Source organism: Antennarius striatus, chromosome 15 (assembly GCF_040054535.1).
Source record: "Antennarius striatus isolate MH-2024 chromosome 15, ASM4005453v1, whole genome shotgun sequence".
Classification (NCBI taxonomy): Eukaryota; Metazoa; Chordata; class Actinopteri; order Lophiiformes; family Antennariidae; genus Antennarius; species Antennarius striatus.
In genome coordinates, this window is record NC_090790.1 from 14835587 (window position 1) to 14849872 (window position 14286).

At 37.2% G+C, this 14286-nt stretch overlaps 1 protein-coding gene across 1 annotated transcript; it reads left to right on the plus strand.

Annotated features, from left to right (window-relative positions):
- Positions 1–1142: 1142 nt before the first annotated feature.
- Positions 1143–8587, plus strand: LOC137608862 (sodium- and chloride-dependent GABA transporter 3-like). The gene is made up of 14 exons (XM_068335452.1): positions 1143–1299; positions 1401–1535; positions 1965–2102; positions 2393–2483; positions 2849–2981; positions 3051–3185; positions 4233–4336; positions 5451–5575; positions 5645–5757; positions 5850–5987; positions 6073–6175; positions 7389–7489; positions 7786–7938; positions 8466–8587. The coding sequence occupies exons 1-14, from the start codon at positions 1143–1145 to the stop codon at positions 8571–8573; spliced, it is 1734 nt and encodes a 577-aa protein (XP_068191553.1). The 3' UTR covers positions 8574–8587.
- The last annotated feature ends 5699 nt before the right edge of the window (positions 8588–14286 follow it).

Genomic DNA, 14286 nt, shown 5'->3' on the forward strand with positions numbered 1-14286 from the left:
GCTGTCAAACACTGGAGTGGAAAGCCACTGCTTTCTGGCAAATCAGTGGGTGATAATTCTGTTGTTTTGCCCAGTCTAGAAGCGTTTGAGACATAACACGATTTATTTTTTATCTTCCACACATTCCAAGTAGACACAAGGGTAACTGCTATGTACATAATGTGAATTAATTTACAGTGATTAAATTATTCAAACACGAACTGGCTGTTGTAGCCTCAGGATAAATAAAGGTCAAAATATCAACTAACCGACTAAAAAGAGAGAAAACCAAAGCACAATCGCTTAACTCTCAAACTAACCACACAGGACCAAATGGCAGGTCCTAATTTGTACACAAGTAGCAGTAAAAATGCTTTATTCTTAAGTACTGACAAGAGGACAGAATTGGAATCCTAAATAAGACTTTTTATTTTATTAAAATGACAAGATGAGCAGGATGACATGGACATGGGGTTTTAAGTCAAAACATATTTATAGATACTATAGTTTTGATCGTGCATGTGTGAACTGAGTGAAAGTTAAATCATTCAAACTCAATTCTTCAATTTTTTCCACATATCATTGAATGAGAAAATTACTTGTTTGACATTTAAATAATATACATACAGTGTGCCCTCATTCTTTGCGGTTAATGTGTTCCAGGAACCACATGTGACTAATGAATTCGGCGATAGAGTGACAAACTATTTATCCTATTATTTGCAGTAATTTAAACATTTATGACCCTCCCCACACTGATATTAAACCACCTTAGATCTGTATTACCTGTGCTTTAAACAGCTCTTATCAACTATTTAAAGTACTTTCGTGTCTCACGTAAGTATGAGACTCGCAGAACCGAGCACACTTCCGGATGCCGTCATCCAATAGAATGCGTGTACGGTATCACGGTGACTGCCCACCAAAACTCCGCAATGAGGTGATGTTGCGAGCGTTTATGCGCAAATGCGCGAGGGCACACTGTATAATAATAATAATTTATATAATTAACATAATGTAAAGAATCTAATATTAAAATTATAACACATACATGAACACACACGTATAAGTAATAAATGTGCTTCAGTAGAGTTAAAAAGTGGATGGAATCAGCCCCTCCCTCCTATAATAACTGTGACACCCATGTGAACCTTACAGTAGAGATGAACAGACAGAGAAGAAAGGAGGAAAGGCAGAGGAGGGCTGAGGACAGAGGACAGTGGGCCAGTAAAACAGAATATATTCTGGTTGTTGCTGGACAGGTTGTTGGTCTGGGAAACGTGTGGAGATTTCCTTATCTGTGTTACATGAATGGCGGAGGTGAGCAGATTATAAATGTTATTTGTATTTTATATATATTGGTAATGACAAATTATATCAGTGACTTAATTTCCCATTAACACAGTCAAATGTGTATTTAGGTGCCTTTCTGGTACCATATGGTGTGTTTGCTGTGTTATTTGGGATACCTCTGTTCCTACTGGAGACCTCCATTGGTCAGTACACCCAGGAAGGATTTGCAACCTGCTGGACGAAGTTATGTCCACTGGCACAAGGTGAGACAGTGAGAAATAGAAATGCGTTCAACTACATGAACACATCTGAAGACATAATAAAATTTGATCAAAAAATTTGTCAGTTTCACATAACCTCCATGAGCCTATTATTATTATTACTATTTGTAGTAGTGGTAGTAGTAGTAGTAGTAGTAGTAGTAGTAGTAGTAGTAGTATATTTATTTTTATGTGCGCTACACAGAAGGCGGTCAAACTTCTGAATCAGTGTAAAATCATTTATCCAGTGAAAGCTTAAAAACTAAAATCAGTCTAGAACACCTCTATATTTGACTCCCTTGCGGGGTTTTACTGGTCATTTTCTGTTAATAGTTCTCAACTATTTCTGAAAAGATAGTTGACTGACTTATTTGGATAATATCCAAATATTTGCACACCCAGTGAACAGTAAAAAATGTATTTGTTTTTCAGGAGTGGGATATGGACATATTATAATCAAAATATTTGACTTAAGCTACATCTTAATTCAAGCCTGGGCTCTCTTCTACCTGATATTCTCCTTCAGCTCCCAGCTTCCCTGGGCCAGCTGTGAGAACTCCTGGAATACAGGTATGCAGCATGTGAAGTCAAGTTTACATCGTGAAATTGCTATCATACCATTATTATAGTGTTTCAAGTTTGTTTATTCATCTAAATTCACTTCAATTTACTTACACAGAGTAGATTGTACTGCTTATAAAGACAGATTGATCATATCTTTTAGAGAAGTGCTGACTAAGGGTAAAACTAACTCTTTACTGGGGAGCCAGTAGCTCAGTCCACTGGGCATGACACTGAAATCTGGCTTCAAGTAGAAATAACTAAAAATTTTCAAATCCACTTGTTTTTTGTTCACCCAGCTGACTGTTTGAGTCTTCACAATTTGGGCTCTAACTCAACAAATTGGACCGCACTGAAGAACACATCCTCTGCTGCCATTGAGTTTTGGGAGTAAGTAAAAATGTTTTTTATGGATTGACAACTAATTATATTCAAACAATTTTACACTTGTGATAGTTTTTGACACAAAAATATCAACATTGATTGTGTCAATAATTAACCACATGTCAGCTACATGTTTCAGCCGACATTACTAGAATCATTCTTGATCAAGTCTTTAAAAAATGTACAAAAAAATAAACAAAATGAATATTAGAAACTACAAATCACATCATTTTGAGGTGCAATTCAGCGAAATAAGGGGCACTGAAAAATGCCTGTTTAAAAACAGGAACTGGGACTGGCTTTTCAGTTTCTCTCCAAGACAGCTTTGGTCCCAGAATGAGTGTGATGTCATGAATCCTTTTTTTCCTCAGACGGCGGGTGTTGGGAATGTCTGGAGGCATTGAGGAGCTGGGCAGTGTGAGATGGGAGCTGGCCTTGTGTCTTCTAGTCTGCTGGGTGTTCTGTTACTTCAGTATCTGGAAAAGTGTCAGATCATCTGGAAAGGTCCAGTGGAAACATAAAAAGAAATATTAATGACCTATAAGAAATTAATTAAACTCCTTTTTATTTCAGGTAGCATACGTCACAGCCACATTCCCCTATGTGATGCTCGTCATCCTGCTCATCAGAGGAGCCACTCTACCTGGTGCTCTGGATGGAATCTACTACTACCTGTATCCAGACGTAAACCGATTGGCTAATGTCAAGGTAAATAAATATTCAATTTTTTTCCAAGCATTGTTATAGAAATATGAATTTGAAGCATTGTTATTCATCAAATAAAAAGTTTACGCAAAAAGAAATTTAAAAAAGAAATTTAGTCATGTTCTGCTCACCACCATGCAGATGGAAAAATTAATTTATTGTCCCTAACATAAATTTGTCCACTTCAGTCAGTGTATCGTGAGTATTTTCATACTTTATGGTGGCATCAGTACATCCAAGCACTGACAGATGGACACAGCAAATTGATATTATATTGTAATAAAAACGTAATAAAAAAGTTTGTTTGCTTGTTTTTTTGGTTTTAATTCCCAAGCAAACAGAATTCCCCTGCATTTGACTGACCCATGGGGTATAGTGTAGTGTAGGTGTAGAAAGCTCAAACAGTACCCAGGAAGTAAACTGGGTTTAATATCTTGGTCAGGGACAAGATACTAAAACTGTTTGAGTTTTTTCAAACAGAGGAACGCCAAGGGTATAGGACTGAGAGTAAGGACGTTGACTGCTGGAACTATGAAAAAAAAACCTCTGTTTTCAAACAGAGTTTGAAAAAACAACTTTCCAGTCCGTATGAAACCACTCTAAGTCACTGCCACCCCAAAAGACCTCAATTGAAATCTCTGCATACGTCAGTGTTCTTCTGTTACCTGGAAGTTCTGTTACCAGCAAACACACCAATCACGAAGTTGCAGCAAGGTCCTTGTATTCATTTTCCCTGCAAGTATGGAGAGATGCTGAGATGGGGGGGGGGGGGCTGCAAAGTTATGTTGCCATAAAGCACCAAAGATATTTTGTGGATGAAGAAACCGAACTTTCCATCACTAATGCGGTGGATAAATAATACGTGACTTATCACTGTTGGGAAGATCAGTAACTTAATTGTTAATCTTCCTCTGTCAGATCAATACATAATCCCGAATTCTGAATACGAATGACTATGGTCCATTTTCATAAAGCACTTGAGAACTGCAATGATAGTTGAACTAGGATTGTCTATAGTCATTGAGTAAAATCTTATCTCTCCTATTACAGGTCTGGATAGAGGCAGGATCTCAAATAATGTTCTCATACAGCCTGACAAGTGGAACACTCATTGCCCTGGGCAGCTATAATGAGTACAACAACAACTGTTACAAGTAAGTAAAATGCAAATATTACAACATTCATGTGTTAGCTTTGAGGAAAAGCCCGAATGATTTTACAAATATTTGAAATGGCAATATTCTATCAATCCATCCACCCATCCATCCATTTCCCAACCATTTTCCAAGACTGGTTGGGAGAACCCAAGATTTCATACAAAGTTACAAGTAGATGTTTTTGAACAAGGTGTTTTTAAGTATTTCTGTTCCTTTCAAAACACATTAACTTTTTCTTTTTAATTTTATATACTATTATGATCACCAAAGTGATCACTCTAGTATCTTTGTCAATCAAACCCATGCTTATATATATGTGTGTGTATGTATATATATATATATACATATATATATATATATATATATATATATATATATATTAGTGTGTACAGGCCCCTGTAATACACACAAACACACACAGGGGGCTTGTAAGCATGCAATGGCAGGTAGAGTGGCAGGCAGCTCCTTCTTGGTGCACTCCAAATGAGCAAATTGTGAGTGGGATGGTGCCTTGCTCAAGGGTGCCCCGGCAGTGCTCAAGAGGTGAGCTGACACCTGCCACTGTCAGTGTTTTTGGGCGGGAGCGGGAATCGAACCGCCGATCTTGGAACATTGGAGGACCCGCTCTACCTTCCCATCTACCACTGAGCCAATGCCACCCCAAGGGCCCAAAAAAAAGAGAAAAATGTAACTACGACCTTACCTGGTAAAATGCTGAATGTCAATTCAGTTGTATTCTGCACATTGGATATTTGTAATCAAAAATGTACACACATCTAAGGCAGCTACTCCCCCCCAAAAGGAGCAATTCACCAATTAATGCGCTAGACATTGGGCTCATGGAACTAACACAACGATATCGGCAGCAGTTCTGTCACTCCAAACAGGACAATATCTTCAATCTAACTCCTCCTCAAGATTCTGTTCATGAAAATTGCCAACACAATCTTAGACAAGGGGCACAGAGTTTGAGTTTCTGTGCTGCAGTGGTCTGATACAATTAACACCATGCTAAAGGACAAGGTGTGCTAATGACTCGCACCAAAGATTGTTTCTCTATGACAATAAGCTGAAAATGTTTTTTGATCTGTTGTGTCTTTGTGACCTCCAGGGACTGCTTCTGGATCAGTTTGCTGAACAGTGGGACCAGTTTTGTTGCAGGATTTGTCATATTTTCCGTACTTGGGTTCATGGCTCATTCACAGGGTGTGACCGTCGACACAGTGGTTGAGTCAGGTAACCTGATATATTTACCAAGACGTGTTGTTCAGAAACAACCATTTCTTGAATATTTCCTGTCCACAGGTCCAGGTCTAGCCTTCATAGCTTACCCTCAGGCAACAGCTCTGATGCCGCTGCCACAGTTCTGGTCTGTGTGTTTCTTCTTGATGCTCTTGTTCCTCTCCATTGACACACATGTAAGATATTTTATTTATGTTACATTTTGACTCATTACTAATTGATTGAAAGTGAAATGCCTAATTGTTGCTACATTTCAATCCAATCTCAGTTTGTGACAGTCGAATGCTTGATCACCTCAATAATGGACTTGTTTCCGAAGCTGTTTCGTAAAAGAGGAAGACATGAAATCTTTGTCTTCATTATCTGCTTGATCTTCTTTATCATACATCTGGTGTTGGTCACAGACGTGAGTAAAGTATTTCTATTTCCATTTTTACATTAAATGCTCTCCATGAATATTTCTCATGTATACAAATATTTCTTTGCTACAGGGAGGGATTTATATCTTTCAGCTGTTTGATTATTATGGAATGACGAGATTTTGTCATTATTTCATGGCTTTTTGTGAGTGTCTGGCACTATCCTGGGGATTTGGTAAGTAAAATATATCATGAAATCTCATGTTCACTATAATCTGTATAAATCACCTTAGTGTAATCATTCATCAATTCATTCCTTTAAATATTCCCATAAGCAGAGACAAAAGAAATGATGTACAGAAATATTTCTAATTGGAGTGGTTTCGTAATGAATTATTTTGATACCTCTACCTCTACTTCCAAAATTAATTGGTTCCGGAAGAAATTTCGTAGTAGAAAATTTACTAAGTAGAGACGCGTTTTCCATGCAAATGCCCTAATCCATTCAAAGCCCCCAAAAATTCAGACATGTTTTATAAAGCATAAAAATGCATCAAAACATGTAACAAATACATGTTACAATTAGATGATTACACAATAAATGAGAGTTGTGCATAATATAAAAAACAAAGAACAACGAATAAAAATGATGGCCATTTACCTTTTAACTGCTGTCTTCATTGTTTTTTGCCCTCTTTGGTTCATGCGCTCCTATCTCACGATGCCGAACAACAGAGTGAATTCCAGTCCTCCTTTTGAACTTCTCCAACCACCCACGCAATGCCTTAAACTCCGTAAACTTCCTTTTGCTTTAATAACGTGGCGATTGTAGATGCGTTACGGCCATATTCTTTGGCGAGATCAACCAAACACATCCCTTTTTCATGTTTTTTTATTATTTCTTGCTTTGTTTGTATGGACAAAAAAACTCTCTTCTTCATCTTTTCTTTTCCTCTTTTCTCCATCACTTTCGTGGGGTCCATGGCGAATACTCAAAAAGTTAATCTGTTTGCGTAAAAACTGTCAGAACACCTCATGGGTCGAGGGCCGAATGACACTGCATAGACACCAATCTAGCTACACACAAAGGTCCTTGTTAGCCAATGGGATGCCAGGAAGATGGTAGGTAATAGCCAATGGCAGAGCAGCTATCAGAATGTTGAGTTCAGGAACCTTTGGGAACTGCGAGTAGCAGCCCATACTGTATTTTTTTACCTTTCGTAACTCGAAATTACTTTCAGAACTAGAGGCAATATTTTCCTGTTGAGGCGTTTCGTAAGTAGAACATTTCGTATGTAGAGACATTCATAAGTAGAGGTAGCACTGTATATCTGTTGAGACTCACTGAATTTAGCTAAAATATTTTTATGAAAGCAATATAAAACCATAGAAAGTGTATTCTTTTAATGAATTCTATGAAAGGTTTCATTGATATTTTTTTTAACCAGGTGCCGATCGTGTTATTAACATCATTGAAGACATGACAGGACAGAAACCAAACGCTTTTTTCAAACTGTGTTGGAAATACATCATTCCCCTGCTGTCACTGGTGAGTCAGAAATATTTCACAGAAGACCTGATTGTGTTGCCTTATGACATGAATAAAGATTCTACTCATAAAAATCATTTTGTGATTTTGAACGGATGAATTTCTTACCATCCACATATTTCCATTCTTCCTTATCGCTGGCATTGATTGACATCCACAGGAAGATAGTGAGGGGTCAAGTTGACATTTGAGTTTATCATGTCTAGACGATCACGCCAGGGACCAGAGCAGTGTTCACAAACAATAAATGGTCCACTAACAGCATCCTAATTCATGACAAAATGTGCAATTGACAGATTTCCTTCATCCTGTACCTGGTTGAGTACAAACACCTTAAGTTTAATGACTGGTACATTTACCCTGACTGGGCGTATGCGCTGGGATGGCTCATGATGCTGTCGTCTGTTCTCATGGTGCCACTGTGGGCAATTGGAAAGACCCTTGTGACAGTAAGGACATCCAGTGCCTCATAAATAATTTTTTTCACCATTATATCTTATCTCATATCTTAGTGTGTATGCATGTAATAAAGTCTTTCTCACTGGAATTTTTTATTTGGACTGTGGCCTCTGAAACAGTCCACATGGGAGCAGCATAGAGCTACAGTGTCAATACCTAATTTCAGGTGCAGTGAATGGCAACCAGCCTTTTCACCCACCAAGTGGTGCTCTGGATGTTCTGCAAATTTGTACACTTTAATTTGATAAATCTGTTAAGTATTGGCTTTGTTAATTCTACTTTCAACTGTCCAGTTGATTGAAATTTAAGTTTGCTCTTGCATCATGTTAAACTAAAGAACATTCAGTCACATTTAGTGATGCAAGAACAAAGTGAACTGCATACCTCATCCACACGGTTTGGTGCGATGTGAGTGACATTTCTGTGCTATACATTTAGCTGCTGCAATGTGGTGGGAGTTCATTTCAACTAAAGTTCTGTTTTAACTTGTTCTGTTTTGTTTCTTTCCATTTCCAAGCATTTATCCTACCTTCACTGCCCTGCTGAAGATCCCGCCTTGCAGAGGGGAAAGGCAGGAGAGGAGGAAATGCCCATTGAACTGACAACATCTGCAGTAAAAACTTAGTGTGACCTTTACAATTAGATAAACTACTAACTTTATTGCAGAAATGGAAAAACAGACATGATTTTTTTTCTCGTAATTTCATGGTTAGTTTCTTTTTTTCTAACTTTCATTAATTATCCAAAAACTACTAAAAGTTTTCTATGTAACTTGAATATTCTGAAGATTTTGATCATATCTATGACAATATAATAACACATCCAGAAAAGTCCATCCATCCATCTATTTTCTGCCGCTGTATCCGCCGCAGCGGGTCACGGGGAGCTGGAGCCTATCCCAGCTGGTATAGGGCTTGAGTCGGGGGACACTCCGGGCACGACGCCAGTGCACCGCGGAGCCACACACAAAGACGGACAACCAAGCACACATACACTCACTCCTACGGGCAATTTGGGACCGGCCAATCAACCTGTAGCGCATGCTTTTGGAGGTAGGAGGAAGCCGGAGAACCCGGAGACAACCCACGCAGACACGGGGAGAGCATGCAAACTCTGCAACACATCCAATAAAGTTTTTGTTTTGTTTTTTAAGAAATAAAAAGTTGCAAAAATATAACCGTTACAGAAAGACATCAGCTTCAGGACGTGAACTGTTTGCGTTGACATTGTTCATCTTAGGGACTAGAAATAGAAGCAAAGAAAATTAATTAGATAGAAAGATGGACTTTCCATTAGAGTTAACATGAATGAGTCATACAGACCAAAGGTTTATGGGAATATACCATAATGATGTTTTTTGTTTGCCACTTTTTAGTACTATTAGTTATCTCCATTGTTATTTAGTCAAATTCTTCTCTTAAACTTCTCCACATCATACCATTTCATACCATACCATTCACATACTTCAAATGATTTTTAAATCAATCAATCAAATCTATCTGCACTACCTTTGCGATCAGCTGGTAGATTGAGATATTGAACACACCTAGTATGGCGAGTATAGAAGTAACTCAAGACCATGTTCCGTATGATTAAATAAAAATAAATAAATAAATATTTGATATTTAATGCTGATACTGAAAATACAATGTTTAAATGTCTACATACACGTGGGCATACACACGCATATGCATCATTGTATAAAGTATAAATGTGCTTCACAAAAGTTAAAAGTTGGTGGAATCAGCCCCTCCCTCCTATAATAACTGTGACACCCATGTCACAGTTATCCAGTAGAGATGAACAGAGAAGAAAAGAGGAAAGGCAGAGGAGGGAAGAGGACAGAGGACAGTGGGCCAGTAAAAAACAGAATATATTCTGGTTGTTGCTGGAAATGTTGATGGCCAGTTATTTATGTTTAGGGTAAAAATGACTAAAAGATAATTATGTGTATTATTAATTCATATGTTCATTTTCAATACCGCTTCGTCCAATGTTGCAGGTTGCGAGATGCTGGAGCCTATCCCAGCCGACTGGGGACTTGAGGTTTGTGTATATTAGTGGGTTTTTTTTATTATGATTATTAATGAATGATTGCTCAAATATTTGAAAGTCAAATTCGATACCTACTGTAGAGACACTGACATATCACTGCAAAAACGTATTTTCCTTTTTTGTTATGTTAACTTGTATTATTTAGTTAAGTATACAAAAATTTCATTAAAATGTGTGAGAGATTAAAAAAAATCGCTGGACTTTATACTAATTATAACTTTGGAAAACTTACAAAAAATGATTTTAGAGGTGAAAACCAAAGACATCGTTTCCATAACTGAATTTCTATTATATCCGCTTGTTGTAGCAGTTCACCACAAGGTGACGCTGTGATGTAAAAATCCATATGCACAGACAACTGGAGTCAGCGACTCCCAGTTAAAATTTTGTGAGGAGGACTACGCCTGCCATTGTCTCTGGACTGGAGAGCCTACTGACAACTTAAACACGTTTTGATGAGTGAAGCTCTCTTTAATAGCTTATTGTTGAGTCATTATAATGAGGGATGTATTTTTTAGCAATAGAGCATGGATATATAATAGTCTTATTACAGGGGTTGACCGAGCACTCTCAGGTAACCTAGCACTATCTGTACATCTCAATGACAGCAAGCTTTTTGCTTGCTGAAAAAGGAAAAAGGAAGGTCAAAGTGGTCATGTGACCACTGTGACCTGTTATAAGGAAGTGAATTCATTAAAGTAAGATTAAACTCGGCATGCAGCCAATTGGTGAGTCCTTCCATTCATTTCTTTTTGTCTGCTTTATGTTACATGCTTGATGTTGTCATTTATCTGTTACTGTACTGTGCTTTCTTCGGTTTCTTGATTGTGTGTACATTACACAGAGCCAAAGAAAGACCTGTTGAGGACCTACAAGTCCTCCTTGAGTCACTGGATGGAGACATGAGTATTTTTGTTTCCACTTTAAGTAATGAACTGTCCCACTGCTTTTAGAACTGCTTTTGCAAACCCTATGCTTAGAGTTCCATCTGCTCTCTCATTTTTTGCAGACTTCAAACCAGAAAAGATCAGTTGTCCTTCTTGGCCTGCATTACTTTCTGAAAGATGATCTTTCTAAATTTAACAAGATCTGTGATGTAAGTGGGGCATCTACTATATTGTCAGTGAAAAGGCATAGTTGTTCAACTTTGAAAAAGCAGAGTTATCCAACAACTTATGTGATATGTAACGAGCCTTGCCATATGTAATGCAACACCATGAATCTGCAGAGAATTCATTGAGGAACAGTTGATGATTTTTAATTTTTTGTAATCTCACTAGCAAACTGATGAAGAAGATGAAATGCTCAAAGGGATGGAAACTGGGATCCTGGTGGTCACTGAAGAGAATCCTGCAAAACTCTCCCGAAGAGGAGATGGTTCTTCATGACCTGTGAAGGAAGTCCCCAATGCCATTTCCCTCCTGATTGGTCTGATATATGCTCTTAACATAGCCTATCCAAAGGACCTGAAGTATACCTTTGAGGTACTCCAAAAAGTAATCATGAACATTGGACAGGACACATGCTCAGCAAGAGTAAAAGAACTCCGTAACAGACTCCTGTTAAAAAACTGTACGAGTTGATATTTGTCAAAAAGCTGATGTTTCGTATGTTCTCTGTTCTCACACACTAACTCAGTGTGGATTTTGACAATTGCTCAGCTGCATTGGTTTCACTTTTGTGGATTAGTTATTGTTGCAGTCTGTTATTGAAAGTTTTCTTCATATTCAATAAATATTCTTTTTGACATCTACATCATGTTTTGATACATGTTTCCATTAAAAATATGTTAAAATAATTATCTGTAATGGGCATTTGTTGTGTTTACTTAAGCAAGTAAGTTAAGAAAACTTGTATTTCCAAGGCAACCAGGTTACTTTTTGGAAAATTTAATGCAACATACTGTATATTATGTAGTTGAGCTAACTACTGTGAAACCTTTCTCAAAAAATTTTTAAAATGCATATCATGACAACTTTAGATGTTGTTAAGTTGATGACAATTTCCATTGACTCAATACAAGTAAGTTAGTTGATTTGATGAGTAATTTAAAGTTGTATGCAGTAAAATGGAAGTTGTATTAACTATGATCGCTTAGTTGACTGGACAGGACATGATAGTTGAATGAACTAGCCATTAAGTTGACACAACTTTATCGTCTCCTTGAGAGGACTAGTTTTATTGCTTTAAATTAACTCAAAATTACAAGTTAGCCAGGTAACACGCATTTTCAAGTAGAATCAACTGATCATTTTGTACAGTGATCCTGAAAACCTAACTTTATCGTTGCATGGATGTAATAAAATCTGTTCCTCTGGGAAACATCTTGGCCGTGGTCTCTGAAATAATCCATACATAGTTGATGCTCTGGATGTTCAAGCAAATATGTACATGTCAAACTGATGAAATTATTAAGTATTGGTTCTGATCATTTTAGGTTTGATATTCAATTTAATGGAAATTTAGTTTGCCCATGTATTATATTAAACTGAAGAACATTCAGTCATATTACTGGCGTGGAAACTTGGACAAATGAACTGCACACATCATCCATATGTTGTGGAGTGACTTGAATGATATTTCTGTGCTACACTTTTTGCTGCTGAAATGCTATTAAGGCTTATAACCACTAAAGTTGTTTTTTAAACCTGTTGTTGTTTTGTTTCTTTCTGTTCCAGCATTTCTCCTCCTTATTCTGCCCTGCTGAAGATCCCACCGTGCAAAGGAGAAAGGCAAGAGAGGAGGAAAAGGGCATTGAAAAGACATCAATACAAATTTAGAGTGACCTGTAAACTTAGATGAACTACGTACAAGTACTTACATTTTAGAGCAGATATGGATAAACAAGTTTTTCCATTCTCATAATTTCAGCATATGTGGGGGGGTTTTAAAATCTTTTATTATGTAGACAGAACTTCATTAATCCCTTGGGAAGACCATCTATATACAGTATCTAGCTTTTCTTTCTTCATTTTATTTTAAACCTTTCTTCAATTCATAGCTTTATTTAACTGTCTGATCACATTTAAACTTAACATATGAATATAGACTTTTATCAATGACTCCATGTTTTATGTTTTTCTTCAACTTCTAGTATGGGGGCAGTCCTTGAAACCAAAAGACCCTTTATTGCGTGAACTGAGATCTATTGACAAGATAAAATCAAAGGAATACAATTTAAAGGCATGCATTGAGTCACCGATATTGTCGATTTTTATGTTTACATTTCTCAATAGGAAAATGCACTTCTTATAAACAGTTTTATTAGGTCTTGTGATATCATGTAATATGTTCTTACTGAACACTTTGAAAATCACTCATTAAGTTCAGTAAAGTTCTGTTGTAATGGCTTCATTGCATTAAGCCCCCTCCCTTTGTCCATGTCCAACACTTCACAGGCACATTTTTACATTGACAAAAGTAACCATGAAATACTGAATGCCTTTTATGTTATTTTTCTTTGCAGACTTCACTTTTTTCCTCTTATCTTTTCATTTCATCCCTTTTTTTCTCTCCTCATTTAGTGTTACATTCCTCTTTTAGTGTGGTTTCCCTTGATGTTCCTCCTTGAGAGTTTTTGAGTATGGAGTACGATTGAGTATTATTTATGGAGTAGGATCAACTGACCCTTGATTATGGATCCTTGTGACATTGTGTGATCCCTAAACTTGCACCTGGGCATTTTTAGGAGAATTTTAGGATGCTTGTTCTTGCTCTCATTTGCCCTCACATAAATTTGGTTGAGCAGGAGAATTTCCCCTGCACGATATGTAAGGTAATGTTTCCCATCCACTGTTCCGTGGCATACCAATCTAGATTACAGCACTGACACCTGATGAGGACATTTTGGCCAATTATGCAAAATGGGATTATTTGCTGTGGCACACCTGACATTCTCTCAAGGCACAGTAGTCTGGCACAGCATACCAGCAGTTGGGAAACACAGCTCGAAGGTACTGCTGGTAAGATAGAACAGGATGTACTGTGGTGTAATACATTCCAGTAACATTAGGAGGAGAAGTGTCCAGCAGCTTATGATTGTGACCCGTTGTGACCTATTGCATTTTACAAAGTTAATAATTTTCTTATCTAAACAGTTCTCCATGTCATTTGAGGATAGAGTAATCTTTTTCAGGCAACTCTGAATATCTAATGTGCACAGATAGAAGTGAAAATCCAAAACAGAAAATAATTTATTTAGATTATAAATAATTGAAATGGATTTTTGTAAGCACTGCCAAAAGGCTATTATGGAACTGACTAGATGAACAGCATGACATGGA